The sequence below is a fragment of the Salvia miltiorrhiza genome, chromosome 3, assembly GCF_028751815.1.
Source record: "Salvia miltiorrhiza cultivar Shanhuang (shh) chromosome 3, IMPLAD_Smil_shh, whole genome shotgun sequence".
Lineage (NCBI taxonomy): Eukaryota > Viridiplantae > Streptophyta > Magnoliopsida > Lamiales > Lamiaceae > Salvia > Salvia miltiorrhiza.
This window is the reverse complement of record NC_080389.1, coordinates 7,951,705-7,971,177: the sequence shown is the minus strand read 5'-3', so window position 1 is coordinate 7,971,177 and position 19,473 is coordinate 7,951,705. Positions and strand designations below refer to the sequence as shown.

Sequence of the window (19,473 nt, the reverse complement as noted above, 5' to 3'; positions counted from 1 at the left end):
GAAGGTTGAAGTGATCCTCGAGCGCTATTTGTAGGAGAACTCTTGAATAGATCCGTTGGCGTAGAACGTCATCAAGATTTCTTCCGTTGGAGAGCAATTTGAATTTGGGCTGAGGCTTCAATCTTCAAGGTTCCTTGTTTGGGTGGAAACGGCTCTCTTAATGGACAGGAGATGTGACGTCTCTGAAAAGTAACCACCAGATAGGAATGACCTCTGCAGAGATAAGGATATCCTGAGATCTCTGCATTTAATGCGGCTGTACTTTATGAGTACGTGGCTTCCTCTGAACGTTGGAAGATCAGTCCTAGGAGGAATGTTCAACTGATACTTGACTTTAGTATCAGTCCATTGCGCGCATTAAGTAATCAGTCTTCAACTGATACTTCAGTTGGTATTTGCAGTCTTCAGTCTTCAGTCTTTCGTTCTTCAGTCTTCAGTCTTCAGTCTTCGACACCGCAAGCTAAACTAGAACCGAACTCTAACACTTGAGTTCAAAGCAATTCTAGTCTATTACAATTAAGTCTTATGAATTTTGGTATCATCAAAACAAGGGTTAGGATATTCCACAAGGTTCCCAACAATTTCCCTCTTTTTGATGATGCCAAAACCACACAGCAGTTCTAGACAACAAAAAGACTGAACTCACAGTACATGTTCTAAACCTGGGGTGAAAACAGTTCCCCCTTAACAATAGAACCTAAAAACTTGTACTTGGTGTTAAGAACGAAATTGTTCTAAAAATAGAACAAGGAGAAGACAGAAAAACATAATCAGAGCCTGGACAAAGAGTCATTGTCTTCAGGTTGAGATCAAAAAGAAGTTATTTTCATTAATAAAAGACTGATAAGCCATCAGTCGAGGTACAGAGCAAGACTTACATTGGAGTAAAATAGAAAAACAAAAACATCATGGATAACCCATGGACTCCAGCAGTCTGCTTGGCTGCGCCTTGAACTTCTTGATCTTCATCTTTTGTCTTCGTGTCTTCATGTTCCTAAGCTTGTTCCACTCTCACTTGTTTTCCGTTGATTTGAGGTCTTTACTGGAACGTCATCCTTACAACTTCTGGTGATCCTTGCTATCTCATTTTCAGTCAAGAAAGAAGGGACAGGAGCAAACTTAGGGAAGGTTTCTCTCTGACTTCTGACTTTCCCCCTTTTTGGCAACATCAAAAAGAGAGCTGATGATGGAGGCAATGATCAAACAGTACCCAACTCCTAGTCTCAGAAGCTCGTGAGAAGATTCGAGAACAGGGTGAGTCCAGATATGCGGAAGAGGAGGACGCCAGTGATGAGGTGAGGAGAGGAGGGAGACGAAGAAGGCGAAGGAGGACAGGAAAACGTAGAAGACGAAAGATAGAAGAAGGCTGCCTTGGAAAGAGGAGAGGGCTGCCTTATGAGGAGAAGGAAGAGTTGGTGAATTGGAAAGAAAGAGAGAATGAAAGATGGGCATGAGAAGGAAGAATCAAACCGGTGGCAGCTGAGAAGACTAACACCGTCGATTCGCTGGCACTGGGTCTTTGAAGAATAGACCTGGTGCGGCTGAAGATGCCGGCCAACAACGAGAGAGGTCTCGTTGTTTGTTGCGAGCCAGGGAGGAGTGCAATATATGCGATAAGGTAGATCTCCTCCAGAAGCTGGGAAACTTCTTGGCGCCAGGCATGAGAATGGAAGACACTCGCTTCGCTGGATACAAGTGAGGGTAGAGCAAACTTTGACGTCGGAGAGACGTTGAGATCCAGTGGAAGGGTCCGGTGAAGACCAAGTATGTGACGTCATTCTTCCACTCCATGACTTTGCAATCATAGATTTCTCCTTTAGTCGGAACAATTTTTCTTTGCAACTTTTGGAAGGATTGAAAGTTTTTCTCACAGTGAAGGCTGTGGAGAGTTGTTAGTTGATGCAGAAAAAAAATAGTGAAGACAACATGGTATAAATAGACAAGATGTGTACCACGTAAGAAGATGAAAAGTTTTTCGAAAACTGTGCCTAAAATATATTTGAAGAAAAATTCACGTCCGCCGTCACTGCAGGGGACTGAGACTTCAAAAAGTTGAGAGTTATCATTGCATTCTGTCATGTCAATGAGCTTCTCAAGAAATTTTATCACAGAGGCAAAGGGTTGGAAAGATTTTTGGCAAAAGATCAGGACAAGTTCAATCAAAACAGATTTTCCCTTTTAAAACTCTTGTCCTTCTTGGATATTCCATTTTCCAACAATCAGTTAAAGTTTTTGAAAGAAACTGATCAGTTAGAGAAAGATTTTGAACTGAAACTCAAAACTCTGAACTGAAATAACTGATTTTAAAAGTAAGCTTTTTAAATACTTACTGATCGACTGAACATTGTAGTCAGTCGATACCACTTGATCCTGGTTGAATCATCAGGATAACTTCTTCTTCAGATGAGCGTTCTGAGTTCATTGCTTTCCACGTCGGCGATCGTAGAATCAGCAGTTGGTTGACCACCAGTCAGCATGACTGTTTGAGAAAGTCTTCAAACACAACATCACTCTTCAGGGTTGATGAGACCGATCTTTCCACACAGATCGTTGAACCTCTTTTCTGGAAGAGCCTTGGTCAGCAGATCCGCTCTCTGAACAGCAGTGAGAATCCATTCCACAGAGATATTCTTCTTTTCGACATGATCACGGATGAAGTGATGTCGAATAGCAATATGCTTAACTCTGGTGTGATGAACTGGATTCTGGGAGATTACAATAGCACTGGAGCTGTCGCAATAGATTGGGACTTCCTTTTCATCGATCCCATAGTCCTTCAACTGATGGACTAACCACAGGATTTGTGAGCAGCAGCTTCCGGCAGCAACATATTCAGCTTCAGTTGTGGAGGTGGCGACTGAAGTCTGCTTCTTTGAAAACCATGAGATGAGCTTGTTGCGTAGGAATTGATCCATGAATGACAACTCGATAAGCTTTTCTTTGAGCAGGTCATCAAAAATTCCTGAAACATCAAAGTCTAAGAATGGATATTGTTTTTGTTGCATTTCTTTCAAGGTAGGTCTTCTTTGCCCCAAGTCTCGGGAAGAGTTCTGATTGTCTCGTGGAGTGTTCTGGTTGCCTTCTTGTCCAGCTTCTCTCTTTAAGAATTTCACCGAAGTTGCCTTAATCGCCATGGATTCTTTCTTTGGTGTTTCATCGGATGGTTTGCTTCCTTTCTTGAATTCTGGCTTGAATTTGCGAGGTTCTCGGATGGGTGGTCCTTCGATCCCGCTTGCCATCATGCTCAACTCCATATCATGAGCTCTAGTGGCCAGTTCCTCAAATGTTTTTGGCTGGATTCCTCGCAGAATATATTGCAATCCCCAGTGCATTCCTTGGATACACATTTCGATAGCAGATGACTCTGACAACCGATCCTTGCAGTTGAGGCAAAGGTTTCTCCACCGGTTAATATAGTCAATAACTGGCTCTTCTTTAAATTGGCGCGAACTTGTGAGCTCGACCATGCTGACAGTTCTTCTAGTGCTGTAGAAACGGTTGAGGAATTCATGCTCCAGTTGCTCCCAACTGTCAATTGAGTTTGGCTCCAAGTCGGTGTACCAATCAAAAGCATTACCTTTCAATGAGCGAACAAACTGTTTGGCTAGGTGATCTCCATAAGTACCAGCGTTGTTGCATGTCTCAATGAAGTGAGCCACATGTTGTCTTGGATTTCCTTTGCCGTCAAATTGTTGAAATTTTGGTGGTTGATAGCCAAGAGGCATCCTCATGCTGTCAATTCGCTGAGTATATGGCTTGGAGTAAGTTAATGATGACTTGGAGCTTCCACCGGAGTTATTCTTTATTGTTGCTTCGATGAACTCTTTGAGTTGGTCGATGGGAATAAGGCCACCAGAGAAGGGAGTGTCATTTCCTGAAGGGAGGTTTCTTCATCGTTATTCTCTCCATCTTCTTCGCTTTCTTCGCATTCCCTATCATTGTTGCCGTGGCTTGAATCTCCTTTTTCTCCCTTGAGCTTTGCAATCTGGGCATCTTGCTCTTGGATGTGCTTAGTTAGAGATTCAACCATTTTTGTCAAGTTCAAGAGTTGTTCCTCCATGGTGGAAGTGTTTGTCATCATGACATTTGCATGGAGTTGGTAATTCTCGGTGGGGAATGTGAAGCTTCTTTCGGAGTTGTCATCTTCTTCATGGATGGACGGAAGATGGAAGATCGGCTTGGACACTCCTTGCATCGATTTCGCTTTGCTTCGCGTGATCATACTGACGCTTGCCGAAGAAGCTTTGGATGAAGCTGGAGCAGCTGCATTTGGTTGAGTAGACATTATTCAAGATTTTTGGTGAAGAGTAGAGATGAGAGGTAGAGAGGTCCCACCGGACGTGCCAAAATTTGTAAACACAAATTTTTATATTTCAATTTAAGAAAATACAAAAGCGCGTTACAAAGATAATTTGATAGAATTTGATAGAGTTTTGCAGGTTGCAATCTCTAGTTGTTCCTCTGATTCTTCTCTTCCATTTGATTCTCGAACAATTTCGAAGGTTCTTGAAATATTTGATTTGATGACGATAAATCCAAAGGGCTTCAAGCCATGATTTTGAATTGCACGTCGAAGTTGATTTGAATTTGGAGAAGAACGTCCTTAGAATTTTGTAAAAACGCCTTGAAGCTTTCGGTCTTGAAGATTTGAATGCTTGATTGTTTGAAGATTTGAGGGTTTGATCGCTTGAAGATTTGAAGGTTTGATCACTTGAAGATTTGAAGATCTTGATCACTTGAAGATTTGAAGGTTTTGAATTCTTGAACTCTTGAAGCTTTGAAGGTCTTGATCACTTGAAGATTTGAAGGTTTGAAGATCTTGATCACTTGAAGCTTTGAAGGTCTTGAATTCTTGAACTCTTGAAGCTTTGAAGGTCTTGAATTCTTGAACTCTTGAAGCTTTTGAAGGTCTTGAATTCTTGAACTCTTGAAGCTTTGATGGAATTCTTGATCACTTGAAGCTTTGAAGAATGCTTGAATCCTCCACTTCTTCCACTTGTGACACTTGAGAGAATTCTTGTGCTCTTCAACCTTGCACTCCTCCAAGATGTCATTTATGAGCACCCAACACCTCTATTTATAGATGTAGGAGGTGGGCCTCATGGGCTTTATGGGCTTTGGGCCTCCATGCATGGACCTTGAGGCTTTTGAGTGCTAATAGGCTCATTAATTCATTTATATTAAATATCAATTATATATCTATTTAATTTAGGAATAAAATCCCTTTTAATAAAATAGAAAATATAATTGAATATTTAATTCATGAATTTACACGTGGCACGATTTAATTCGACGACAAATTTAATTGTCTACAGGGGGTATGTTCTTTGTTGCAGAGGGCTCGCTGCTTTACGTGCATGGCTGATAATAGCTTGTTTGGTTTGGGATTTTCTAGCAAACATTGGGGTGCAGCTTTCTGTTCCTCCTTGTCGCGGTTATGGGGTGGGCAGTAGGTGCTGGGCTGTTGCTTTGCTCCTGGCGCAATCATAGCACCTTAAGCTGGCGGCGGTTTGGAGAAGGCTTTTTCTTGGGTTGGTGTTGTCCTTGCCTTTGGGAGAGCGTGGATGTTCAGGTTTTGTGGCTGATGGTGGAGTTTTTCTTCAGTTGGTTGTGGGTGTTTGGGGGATCTTTGGCGACGGCGTATAACCGGCCAAATTTCTCTTATTTTCGTGTTTTGTTTTGGGTGAGTGAGGGATTTTTGGCGACGACGTTTAACCGGCTAAAAACCTCTTCTTACCGGGTTTGTTGGGGGACTTGGGCGACGGCGTCTTACCGGCCTATGTCTTGTTATTTAGTGTTCGGTTTGGTTTACTCAGCGACGGCGTATAACCAGCTGAGGTTTCCTTTCTTTTTCTTTTTGTTTGACATTGGCGACGGCGTCTTACCGGCCTTTGTCTTTTTTAGTTCGAGTTGGTTTGTTTTGATTTTGATTGGTTTGAGCCAGGACTATTTTGGGACGATGGTTAGGCCGGAGTTCCAGAAACTTTCCTTTCCGCTCTTCTGGTCGTGGTTGGTTTCTTTAGACGAGCACTCTTTTTCCTTTTCTGGTTTTTCCCTTTGGGTTTGCCATGAAAAGGTTTTAATGAGGCTCGGCCCTTAGTCTGCTCTTTTGTGCTTTCAAGGGTTTTGGTTTCTTTTTCTTTAATAAAATCGCATTTTAATAATAATTGTGTTACATTTATACACTAATTAGTACTCCAGATCATCTACTCTATCCGTCCACAAAAAAAAAAAATTCTAGGAGGAATTGACACGAGTTTTAAAAAAATTATTGAGTATATTGAGAGTAGAGAAAAAGTTGTTGAGCATATTGGGAATAGTGAACAAACCAGGGGGCTTAGCCCACTGGCCACCGGGTCCTCACTTAAGTGAAGTGACCCGGGTTCGATCCCTCTTGGGAACGAATTGGTGATTGGAGATATAAGGTGGAGTTTGGTGAATGGAGAGATAAGGTGGTTCTTGGAGTGGATGGGGAACTAACTACTAACATCTAACATGACTTTGACCGATCAAAAAAAAAAAAATTGGGAATAGTGAACAATTGTTATAATTAATATTGGAAGTTATAAAAAAATAAAAAAGAAGAGTAATTATAAGTGGTAGGGTATAATAAAAAAAATAAGTAGAAAGTTTTTTTGTGGATGTCCCAAAAAGAAAAGATAGAAAATTCTTTCATGGACGGATGAAGTAATATTTTATGTCTTTGATAGCTTTCAAATTGATCGGTGCCGCTCGACATTGGCGAGGGAATGAGCTTTGTACTCGTGTGTTGTGTGCGTTACGGCCCAAGAGTTAATTTTCTAAAAGTACACGAAAATTTGAGTCGGGGCGGAGATGAGTCTTTAATGTTTCAAGTTTGTGAAGATGGTCAGATGGGTCAGATCAACCACTTCAGTAAATTTAGTCTCACAATAGATTTTCAAGCTTTTATATTTGGAATGTTTTCCAAGAAAAGTGACTTGCTTTTCTGCCCAAAAGTCATTCGGATAATAACCTGGCTGAATTGGAAAGTGAAGCTATCAAAGAAGATGAGCGAGCAGTATTAATGGAAGGTGGTCTTGCTAAATCTGCATCTACAAAATCATCCAGTCCATCACTTAAGAATAACATAATAAGGTCGGTTATCCTTGTGACTACTTGAACAAACTTATAATTAGATCTGTTCTTTTTTTTAATATTTTTATAATTTGAATGATGCATTCAGTCTTACCATCTGTGTGTTAGCACCTTTTACGTATGTATACATCATAGAACCATTTAAATATAATGAATTGTTGCATCTATATATCTTGTATACTCATAAAACTTACATTCAACTATTCAAGGCTTCAAGCGAAAGTGCAACCTATTTATAACAGCTGTAAATCTCTCCTAAATTTTTCTCCGGCAAACACGAACAAAATATGCGTATTGTTGTTGGAGGGGCTCTCGGTCGGAGGATTCCGACAGGGGCTTGCGGTTGAGGATGGCAGAGATGCTTTATTCGGCAGTCTTAAAATTGTTGAGATGCGTTCTTCGGCAGTCTTGGATGGTGAGAGAAACAATTAATGTGGGATTTTTCTGGAGTGTAGGCTAGGAAAAAAGAGTGATTCCAATCATATTTAGAGTTCAATTAGTATACATATAATAATAATACATATCGCATATATAGCTTAAGAATACAAAAAATTGTGATTAGTGTAGAATTCTTCTTCTAACAAAAATAATATAATAATGATAAAATGATATATTACATTATTACCCTAAAACATTAAAAAATAGGGACATAATAGGCAAATCAAATTTTGTAAAACAAGGCTCTTTTATAATAAGTATAGATATAGATATAGATATAGAATAGATATAGATATAGATATAGATTTTAGGTCGTACCTTTATTGTATGTGAATACTAGCTATTGTTGTCTCTTTCTTGATATGTTAGGATTACAATGGAGTGGGTTTGCTCGTTGCATCTTTTGTTTTTAAAAGTCTATTCTTTATTTCTCTCTTTTTTTCTTTTTTTTCTTTTTTTAGGAAGTTGATTCTTTACTTGTTTTGATGGTTACCCGGAAGACAAGGTTTGTAGGGAACATGTGAAATTGACTTTTTCTGTGAAGTGAAGGTGAATCTGTGTGTTGTTTAATTCTGGGTAAATGATCATTTAATTGTGTTTTGTTTTCCTTGTAGTGTTTTTATATATTTACCTTTTTGTTAACAGACTTTTTTCAGTCCATTCACTACGACACTTGTTTACTGTTAAATTTGATACACAATGTGCCGAAAAGTGTGATGCTTCGTCCAAAACTAGGCATAATATATATAGAAATGATAATGAAAAACACATACCATCCAAGACTTAAATTGAAAAGATGACCGAAACCAAAAAAAAACCAGGCTGGGAGAAGAGAAAAGAGTAGACACCATGCATTGTATGCACTCTGGTAAATCAAGTTGCGAGAAAATCACACACGCAGCCACACGGCGTCGGAGAAAATAATTAAGTTAGTTGTGAGATTTGAAGACAAAATTGAGAGAGATAAATATTGTGTGTGTGAGGATGGATAATATTTTTCACTTCAGGAAAGTAAAAAATCAAAAGTATTAGGCTGCGTTACTTTGATGGATAAATTTATCCATGAAAAATGATGGATAACACAAATTTATGTCTTTAAATGCCTCCTTCCTTTTCCAACATTTGATACAAAAATAGATGCTCACCATTTTTCCTTCCTTATTTTCACTTCAAGGATGGATAATATTTTTCACTTCAAAGTGGATAATATTATCCATCCTTGAAGTCGCATCTCTTTTTGTGTCAAATGTTGAAAAAGGAAAGAGACATTTAAAGGCATAAATTTGTGTTATCCATCAAAGTAAACGCAGCCTTAGTAATGTCAAAGTTGGGTAACGTTTATTGCATTAATTAAGTTGGGGGCCAAAGCCAATATTTTGTTTTCTACTATTAATTGGTACACACAGTTGAAACAGATGGTGATCAATCTTGAGTTGGAGGATACATGGCGTAGTAGAGCTGGCCGACAGATATCGCAAGATATGCGACGGCAGCAAAAAATGCAGCCACGGTCCAGGGAGATCGAAAATTATTGTGGATGAGCTCAGCCATCCATGTCTTGATATTGCTGTTATAATGTGCTTGGATCTTGTCTTCCACTGCACCAAAAATCATGGGATTAAAGAAGCCGTGTGTATTGATATCTTTGAAGATGTTGAAAACCTCTTGGTCGCTGCCAAGCGTGCTGATGAAGATTCTCTTCTCTCGCAGCTCCTTCACGTCTTCCGGCCTCTCCATGAGCGCCTTCATGAAGCTGATGTACGACGCCACCTCCCCGTTGGCCCGGCTGTTAGGGCTGAGTTCGTAGGCGATCAAGTTCATCAAGATGACCTTGTCGTCGGTGGAGACGACCCACACGGGGAGTTGGAGTGTGGCGTAGAAGAAGTTGGATTTGAAGTTGACATCCATCAAAGATTGGGTTGGGCTTGGTTTGAAATGGATGCCCTTTGCCTTAAGCTCTGTCACCGAACGAAACGAATGAAACATGTTTTTGATGTTTTTGAACTTGCTTTTGTTGGCTGCTCCTTGGTTCTTGCAAGCCCAAGAGTTTAGAAGACGATGGATTATACCATGAGAATGAGTAGTTTTAGTTTCTGCACCACCGTTTTCTAGATCAGCTTTCTTAACTTTGGGCAATTTGCAGCAAGTTGGAGCATCGCCACTCTCATCTTTAAAGTCGAAGACGAGCAGCATGTGAACGGCTTCGAGGAGGTGCTGAGGCTTCCTAGACAGTTTTCTTTTCTTGCTATACTCTCCGAAGATGCTCATATTCAAGAACCTGTCATATATTTTTCACAAGAAAATCAAGATTTTGTACTTCCTCCTCCGTCCCAATAAAAATGACCATCCTTTCATTTTGGTTTGTCCCACTAAAAGTGGCAACTTTTTCAAAATGGAAATATTTATTATTTAATTAAGTCCAATTAATTAATTCAATTCAATTTTTTAATTAAACCTAAACCATCTTTCAATAAACACACACACACGCACAATAGCGACGCCAAACACAAAACCTCCCCCTTCTCTCTTCTTCTCCGGGGACGACAACATCGCCGGCTGCCACCCCGCCCCCTGCATGACCTCCCTCTCTCTCTCTCTCTCTCTCTCTCTCGTTGTGCACACATACACACGCGCACAACAGTGCCGCCCAACACAAATCTCGCCGACGCGGAGAGTTTCCCCAAAAAGTCATTTATTGACAAATTTGCTAATTAAATAATTAAGATAAAGAAAAAATCATTTAAAAATATGAACCACGTACTCAATTAAAGCATAACAATAAATTTTTTAATTTGCGTGTTGAAAAAAAAGTGACTACTTATATTGGGACGGATGGAGTACTATGTAAGGAGCCCAAAATTCTTTTATATAGGCTTGTAACTTTGGCTGTTTTGTAAATATAGGACAAAAAGTTTCAAGCTTTCAAAAATTCGGCACAAGACAAATTGAGCTCAAAAAAATAATTTGTCCTAGAATTGCAAGCTCGAAAATATTTGTCTTACATTTACAAAATGACCAAGTTACAGGCTTAAAATAAACTTTAGTCTCTCAAGTTTAGTTTAATTCATCATATTTTATTTTATTCCCCAATATATTATGTTCACGTTTTGAAGTTCTTTATCTCCCTTAAATATATTTCCTAATGTTTTATATAAATATGATAGAAAAAAATTGAAGTAGTTGTCTAAAATGTAATAAATTTAAAAAAGAATAAGAAAAGAAGAAACTACTATATTTTTTGACGTACAGTGGTAGCATCCAAACTATAGCTAGCAATTTATCTGAAATGTACATTAGATATATATATAATGAATTAATTAATATATTCTTACACATATATAATACGTAATTTATAAAATTATAACCTTTTTTAGAGTGATTTACAAAATTAATCTTAATAAAATGTAATAAGAATAAAATAAGCAATTTACATGTTGTGCCAATTATTGCTATTAATATAGATATAGATATAGATTATTACACCAATACCTCGTCTCATGATAATATTATGTCATTGTATTGAAAGAGATGAAATATACCTGTTAAGCAAGTTTTGGTATTCGCCCTCACCTTCCCCGCATCTTAAATCCATCAAAACCTCCACCACGACTAAAGGGATCTGATTCTGAAGCAGAAACAAGTCACGCCACAAAATCGTCATTGGCAATATGCCAAAAAGATCCACAATGCCTCTAATCTTGTCCATCGTCGTCTCATCTGGCTGCTCTGCATTTCCGTCAATGTACATCTCCATGAAGATTATCATCAACGAGGCATCCCGGAGCATCATCGCGGCTAGCTCATCGTTGCCAATCGTGGTTTCGTCGTAGCAGTCTCGTATTTCACCGATGATGCCAACAATTTTTTTGTGGTAGAACGACTCATCGTATCCTTCTGGGCCGCCTGATATGAACAACTCGACGGCCTTCGGCTTCAAGGCCTCGAAGAAAGCGAGCTCCGGTTCGCCGTGGTGGTACGGACCGAAGGAGACCGCCTGCGGAAAGTAGTCATTTTTGTTCTTCTCCAATCGGACTAAGAGAGGCTGCACTTTCTGAATTTTCTGTGTCGCAGCCATTGATACATACTCAGCTGTGATAAATTAACTCATGGTCTATTCTATTCATAGATGTGAAGAAGCTCAAGCCTACGAGTCTTGGTCAAGTAATAAAAGTATTACTCTTCCTAGATTCCATCGCGGGAATTCATAAAAAATAAAGGCTAATTGGTATATAAATATATGAACTTTACTAACTTTTTGGTATTTGACATGAACTTTAAAATATAGTTATAAATACATGAACTTTAAATTTATTCAATTTTTAACACATTTTTTGCATTTGATGAAATTATTGCTGACATGTCAAAAAATAAATTGAGTTGGCAAAATTAATCATCCAACTGGCATCTGACTAATAAACTTCACTAATGAAGCAGACATTAAACATCCCAAATCAAGAATTTGAATATTGAACAAATATAAACCTAAAATTTTAAAACATAAAATCCTACACGTCAACTTTCCCCCTTCCCCCTTCACCCCTTCCCCCACCCCCTCAGACCATCCCCCATCTCCCTTCGGCCACACCGCCACCACCACTTCCCTACCTCCGTTGTCGGCACTTCTCCAGCAGGGTGGACCTTCCCCCTTCCCCCACCCTGCCGTCGTCCCCTACCACCGTTGAACATGGTGAATTCGAGAGAGAGAGAAAGAAAGGGGGCGAAGGAGATGAGCGAGAGAGAGAGGTGGAGGCTACCTTCCCCCATCCGCACACCTCCGTCGGACCCTCACCCTTCCCCCACCTCGGCGCCGCCACTTCCCGCTCCCCCTCCCCAAACCCCCGTCAAGCCTTCCCCCACCCCCATAGACCTGAAATCAAGGCGGCGAATTTCATGCCTTTTCTGGAAAATTGATGAATGAATTTGGTGTTGTCGAATGAGCATCACGGCAGGCGGAGACCTCGCGGGCGGAGCACGAGGCCGCAGCATAGGAGACAGGGTGCTAGGTGGCGATCGGTCTGGTTGTAGCAGCATAGAGTGAGGCGGCAGAGGCCGTGGAGGAAGGAGAAGGGGTTCCTGGCAGAGGTCGTAGAAGAGTTCGCGGCTGGAGAATAGGCCCTATGGAAGGGTGTGACGTCTAGAGGTTCGCGGTTGGAGAAGGGCTTGAGCTTTGCTCGCCGGAGAGGGTCTGCCAAGTAGAGGAGGGTCTGTCGAGGGTGGGGGTTGGGGTGAGAGAGAGAGAGAGAGAGAGAGAGAGGAGTGTGTGTGTGATTTCGGATGTTTAATGTCTGCCTTCATAACTAAATTTATTAGTTGGATGACAGCTGGATGATTAATTTTGCCAACTCAATTTTAATTTTGACATGTCAGCAATAATTTCATCAAATACAAAAAATGTGTTAAAAATTGAATAAGTTTAAAGTTTATGTATTTATAACTAGGTTTTAAAGTTCATGTTAAATACCAAAAAGTTAGTAAAGTTCATGTATTTATACACCAATTAATTACCCAAAAATAAATGTATCTACGAATTTTTCATCATCGTATCGTTTATGGGGAGGTCGGGTGGTGGGTGTATACTCGATTTTGGATTTGGCCATAATGACTAAATTATATACTCGCTTCGTCCCCAAATAACTTCATAGTAGGAGGACGGGACGGGTTTTAAGGAAAAATTGTTGCGTGTACTGATAGTGGAGAAAAAGTATAATAATTAGTATTAGAAGTGGTGAAAATGTGTTATAATTAGAATGTGGAATAGTGAAAAGTTGAAAAGTAAGAATAAATAAGTATTATTAGTGGTGGGGTAATGTCCCAAAATGGATAGGAACTTATTACGGGGACAGAGGAAGTATTTGATCTTGTTTCCACTTTTCCAGTTATTCTCGGATACATAAAATATATGAAGAATGAATGATTAGATGATTATACGTAAATAGGATTGAAAATCAACTAATATAATCATATATACTCTCTTCGTGCCCCATAAATATGTATGAAAAGTTGTTTAATATTGATAGCGGAGAAAGTGTCTAATATATTAAGGGTGTGTTCGCTTTGATGGATAAATTTATCATTGAAAAATAAAGGATAATACAAAAAAATTATGTCTTTAAATATCTCCCTTCTTTTCTCTTATCTATATCTATACCTATTATTAAAGAGCCTTGTTTTACAAAATTTGGGTTACCTATTATGTCCTTATTTTAAAATTTGTTTATAAGGCAATGATGTAATGCATATTATTATTATTATTATTATTATTATTATTATTATTATTATTATTATTGGTGTTGTGTTGTTGATTTTTTATGCAATAGAATATTATATTAATTTATATTCATAACTATTTTTACAAATCATCTAACAACGTTGATTTATAAACTTAGAAATAAAATTTTAAATCCTAAGTCCGACTCATTTATCATCTTCATCCGTCTATCCTATTCCTTGCGAGTTATCTCGATGGTCGCCCATTTTTATTTCTTGATTTTTTGCTAAAGAATGTTCGTCTCTTGTACAGCTAGAGATAGATCTATTTCAACTAAAATACGAGTAAAGTGTCCTGTTGGATTACAAGCTCGCGGGCGTAGTACAATGGAACACAGAAATGTAGGAGATGAGAATACAAGGGAAAAACTGTATTGAAATTACAATCTAATAAACCAGGAAATAGCCGAGTTGAGGAGGGTCCTCTGTCCGCAAGACGAGATACGCCCCGGTAGTGCTCTCGGTTTGGCGTGTCGTCCCCAAAAATGAAACAGCTTCGTCTCGTAGGTAGCAGCACCGCAGACCAACGAGCTCCGGCGAACTGGAACGAGGCGAGAACAGAACTCAACAGATGATGCAGAGTGCAGCAGAGTTTTGGTGTAAAATGCTTGTTTCAGTTGTGTAGATGATGCATGGAGGCTGTCCTATTTATAGGCACAGTCCACATCAAATAGAGGAACCTGCGGGATTAATACCATTGATGGTATTCAAAAGGTGTCGGGGGTTACAGCAGTAACAGCCCTGCTGTTTGAATCTGCCATGACTCCTACGACAGCAGTTACAGATGTAACAGCTCTGCCATGACTCCTCCGACAGCAGCAGTTACGTGGGAAGCTTCCTGGGAGAACAAGGGTCCTCCCGGGCCAAGCCCTAGTGGGCTTCGTGTGCATGCGCGTAGGCCCAACCGAGTTGGGCCTCGTCCCCTTCGAACCAAGTTTTCGTTGGTCCAAAAAGATAAGAGTCGATGTGGGCCTAGGGTAGGCCCAAAGGCCAGCCCAAAGACCACCCAAAGACCAATTGTCAAGATCCAAGTCCACGGCCGCGCGTCGGGTGACGGGAACGGGCCGGGACCGGGACCGGGGCCGGGCGCCGGGGCCAGGCGACGGGCGTCGGGCGACGGGGCCGGGGCCGGGCGGGCGGCGGCGCGCGCGTGTGGGCTTTGCAACCCGTCACGTGTGCACACAGTTTTATTACATCCTGTGATGTAATAGCTTTTATACTGTAATAAAGGTGATCCACATCCCGATGTGGGATAAGTATTAAATCTTATTTAATGCTTATCTTTTCCCACAACTCCATGTTTCAAGTACCCAACTTTAAACAATTATTTCTCACTCACCGGAAATCGGTTTTGAGTAAATAAATATACTACGATCATCTACTCGGAACGTAGATCGATCCTGTTCCATTTAATTCTGCTAAATTAAATGTTTTCGGTACTCGAAAAATTATTAAACATTGGTTACTCACAACCAATTTCCAACAATCCCCCACATGAGTGGAAATAGCCAAATGCAAATGCAGACACAAGCTCTATTCTCAAGAGACCTTAGTGCATTAGAATAGGTGGTTTGCGGCCTTGAACCATCCTTAGTTAATACTATCGGATATACTGGTGAATTGGTAGAACTTGATGTCTTTGAACCATTTCTCCTTCGTGTATACCGAGACAACAGTATTAACACACTAACGCCTCAACCTCATTTCGTTCTCACGTTTTTGTCCTTTGCGGGCCTTGGACAGCTCTTTGGATTCATAAGTGTTAGGTCGATGCGGTCCCCACATCTCACTTATATAGGTGATTCTTTTTCGAGTATCCTGCTATACTCAACCTCCCTGAGGTGTTTAGGAATCATTAAAAGTCAATAGATAATCTGGCCGATCCGCTCACTAAAGCTTTGAATCGAGATCAGATGTATAAATTGCTAGAGGGAATGGGTGTAAAATCCACACCACATGGCCATAGCCCATCATGTTGGTCCCGAAGGCCCCAACGTTCTGTCCAAACATGGACCCCATGGAATCACTCGAAGTGGAACCAAATGTTGACCCAAACGAGGTTTGGCCAACCGTTCCTTGCGTGGAACTTTCTCCTCCAAAAGTTATTTGGTTAGCACCAAACACGAACGGAAGTGGTGCCGTTCCTTGCGTGGAACTTTCTCCTCCAAAAGTTGTTTGGTTAGCACCAAACATGAAAGGTAGCGGTGTTGGACCACCAAAAGGACCACCACTAAAAGTGGAGGCAGCAGCGGTAGAGGTGGCGGGTGCCACGGTTGATGCGGCCGCGGCGGAGGCGGCGGCAGCAGAGGCAGCGGCAGCGGCATTGGCAGCGGCGACGGCGTTGGCAGCCTCGGTGGAGTTCGTAGGACCGGTCGACATCTCCAGCAAAGGAATTAGGTTTCGAAAATGTTATGTTCAATTACAAGTTCAAAACTCCCACGTTGCAAGCTTATCTCGTCTTGCGATTAAATAATCGCATGTAATCGCCGGAGCTTATCTCGTCTTGCAATTATTTCGTCTTGGCATGTTATTTCGGTTTGGATTTTTTGGTGTTCCAACACCGCTACCTTTCTTGTTTGGTGCTAACCAAACGACTCTTGGAGGAGATAGTTCCGTGCAAGGAACGGTTGGCCAAACCTCGTTTGGATCAACGATTGGTTCCACTTCGAGTGGTTCCGTGGGGTCCACTTTTGGACGAACGGTTGGGGCCTTCGGGACCAACGTGGTGAGCTATGGCAACATGGCTGGATCGGTGCCAATGCAGCCCCCGAGGGCAAATGCAATAGCCGAAAAGCCACCTAAGTTTGGTGGGTCACACTTCAAAATATGGCAACATAAGATGATGTTCTACATCATGACTTTGGGCTTGGTCGATTTCCTGTGGGAAGACGAGCCTCCTACGCCAGCGGAGAACGAGACCAATTTCTGGGTGCATGCCGCGTATGACGATTGGCGCTATGGCGACTATCTTTGTAAACATTTCATTTTAGAAGGTTTAGAAGATAGTTTATACAATGTATACGCCAATGTAAAGACCTCCAAACCACTTTGGGAGGCACTAGAGAATAAGTACCGTAGTGATGATGTAATAGCTAAGTTCTTAGACTTTAAGATGATCGATGGTAGATCGATCATGGATCAAGTGCAAGAATTCCAACTTATCTTGCATGAGTTGGAATCCGAAGGGATGAAAATGCCCGAAGCTTTCATCACTGCGGCGGTCATCGAGATGCTACCGCCAAGCTGGATTGACTTCAAGAGCTACCTTATGCAGAACAATGAGGAGATGACTCTTGAAGATCTCATGGTTAAGCTGCGCCTAGAGTTTGACGTGAGGGAATGTATGACCAAGGTCGAAAACTCATCTCAAGTCAAAGGCAACTTGTTGGAGAAAGGCGGTCCCTCCAACAACAAGCGTGCTCGCCAAAACGCCAAGGACAAGGGCAAGGCAAAAAACATGGTATTGCTATCTTTATCTTCTAAGAAGTAAAGATGAGGCTATTGAAGCTTTCAAGAACTTCAAAACAGAAGCCGAGAATCAACTTGGTAGTCGAATTAAGATGGTTCGAAGTGATAGAGGAGGAGAATATGTTGCTCCGTTTGAGGAATTATGCAACGCTAGTGGTATAATACATCAAACAACTGCTCCATATTCACCTCAATCTAATGGTGTTGCTGAACGCAAGAATCGAACACTTAAAGAGATGATGAATGTCATGTTGATTAGTTCTGGGTTACCTCAGAACATGTGGGGGGAGGCTGTTCTATCGGCCAACTATATCCTCAATAAAATACCGCTCAAGGGAAGGGACGTCACTCCCTATGAGTTGTGGAAAGGCAGAAAGCCCTCATACAAATACCTTAAAGTGTGGGGGTGTTTAGCCAAGGTACAAGTGCCTCCACCTAAAACAATTGATTGCATCTTTATTGGGTATGCACTAAACAGCAATGCACATCGTTTTTTGGTTCACAAATCAGACATTCCAACAATGACTGTAGGAATGACGATGAAATCAAATAACGCTGTCTACTTTGAGAATATCTTTCCTTGTAAAGACAAGGGAAAAGAAGAAGCTAGTACAAGCAACGATACTAGAGAAGAAGCTACTAGTTCTGAACCTGTTGAGACAGTGCCCGAATCGCGAAAGCGACCAGGCCCTGACCTTGAAGTGTCAGAACCAAGACGTAGTAAACGAGGCAGGATTGCCAAGGACTTTGGTCCAGAATATATCGCCTTCATGCTAGATGAAGAACCTTCATCTATCAAAGTGGCGTTTTCTAGACCAGACGGGCTACTCTGGAGGGAAGCAGTCCAGAGTGAAATTGACTCAATCATGCAAAACCACACTTGGGTGTTGGTTGATTTACCCGAAGGTTGTAAACCCTTAGGATGTAAATGGATCCTAAAAAGGAAATATAAAGCTGATGGATCAATACACAAGTATAAAGCGCGCTTAGTCGTTAAAGGATTTAAGCAGCGTGAGGGGTACGATTTTTTTGATACCTATTCACCAGTGACGAGGATTACATCTATTCGAGTGCTTCTCGCGATTGCAGCTCTGCACAATCTTGAGATTCATCAAATGGATGTTAAAACTGCGTTCTTAAACGGTGATCTAGAAGAAGAAGTCTATATGGAACAACCTGAAGGGTTTGTAGTACCTGGACAAGAGAAAAAGGTATGCAAGCTAGTAAAGTCTCTCTATGGACTGAAACAAGCGCCGCTGCAATGGCACTTGAAATTTGACAATGTCATGTTGTCAAATGGCTTCAAAATCAACGAATGTGACAAATGTGTCTACATCAAGAGCACTAGTAATGGGTACGTTATGGTGTGTCTCTATGTAGACGACATGTTGATTATGGGAAGCAACAATCGTATCATTGTTGATACAAAGAACATGTTAAAAAGGAATTTTGACATGAAAGACATGGGGTTAGCTGACGTGATCCTTGGAATGAAAATTCTCAGGACCACCGATGGAATAACTTTGACACAATCTCATTACATTGAGAAAGTGCTCAAAAGGTTTAATGCGTTTGACAAATCGTCTATAAAAACCCCATTAGAACTCAACGTTCACATGAAGAAGAACATGGGTGAACCTATCGCACAGGAAGAATATGCAAGGATCATTGGGTGCCTTATGTATATTACAAATTGCACTCGACCTGATCTTGCATGCCCAGTGAACAAATTAAGTCGCTATACAAGCAATCCAAGTAAAGAACATTGGAAAGCACTTGAGAGAGTTTTGAGATACTTAAAGTATACTCTAAACTTTGGAATACACTACACGAGATACCCCCGGTACTTGAAGGGTACTGTGATGCTAACTGGATATCCGACGCGAAAGACTCGTTATCAACGAGTGGTTACGTGTTCACTATAGGGGGAGGAGCAATCTCGTGGAGGTCTACAAAACAGACATGTATTGCTAGATCCACCATGGAATCAGAATTCATCGCTTTAGACAAAGCAGGTGAAGAAGCCCATCGGTACTCGAAACTTTTTGGAAGATATTCCATGTTGGTCAAAACCCGTGCCGCCCGTCATGATAAACTGCGACAACCAAGCAGCTATTGGGAGGGCGAAAAGTGGGTTGTACAATGGTAAGTCTCGACACATACGTCGACGACATAATACCGTAA

At 40.9% G+C, this 19,473-nt stretch overlaps 2 protein-coding genes across 2 annotated transcripts; one reads left to right on the top strand and one right to left on the bottom strand.

Annotated features, from left to right (window-relative positions):
- Positions 1-8,881: 8,881 nt before the first annotated feature.
- On the bottom strand, positions 8,882-11,640 carry LOC131017341 (UPF0481 protein At3g47200-like). The gene is made up of 2 exons (XM_057946062.1): positions 11,094-11,640; positions 8,882-9,832 (listed from the first exon to the last, which is right to left on the bottom strand). The coding sequence occupies exons 1-2, from the start codon at positions 11,627-11,629 to the stop codon at positions 8,977-8,979; spliced, it is 1,392 nt and encodes a 463-aa protein (XP_057802045.1). The 5' UTR covers positions 11,630-11,640; the 3' UTR covers positions 8,882-8,976.
- Positions 11,641-16,561: 4,921 nt separating this feature from the next.
- On the top strand, positions 16,562-17,311 carry LOC131018252 (uncharacterized). The gene has a single exon (XM_057946976.1). It carries the CDS (start codon positions 16,562-16,564, stop codon positions 17,309-17,311), a length of 750 nt encoding a protein of 249 aa, XP_057802959.1.
- Positions 17,312-19,473: the final 2,162 nt, after the last annotated feature.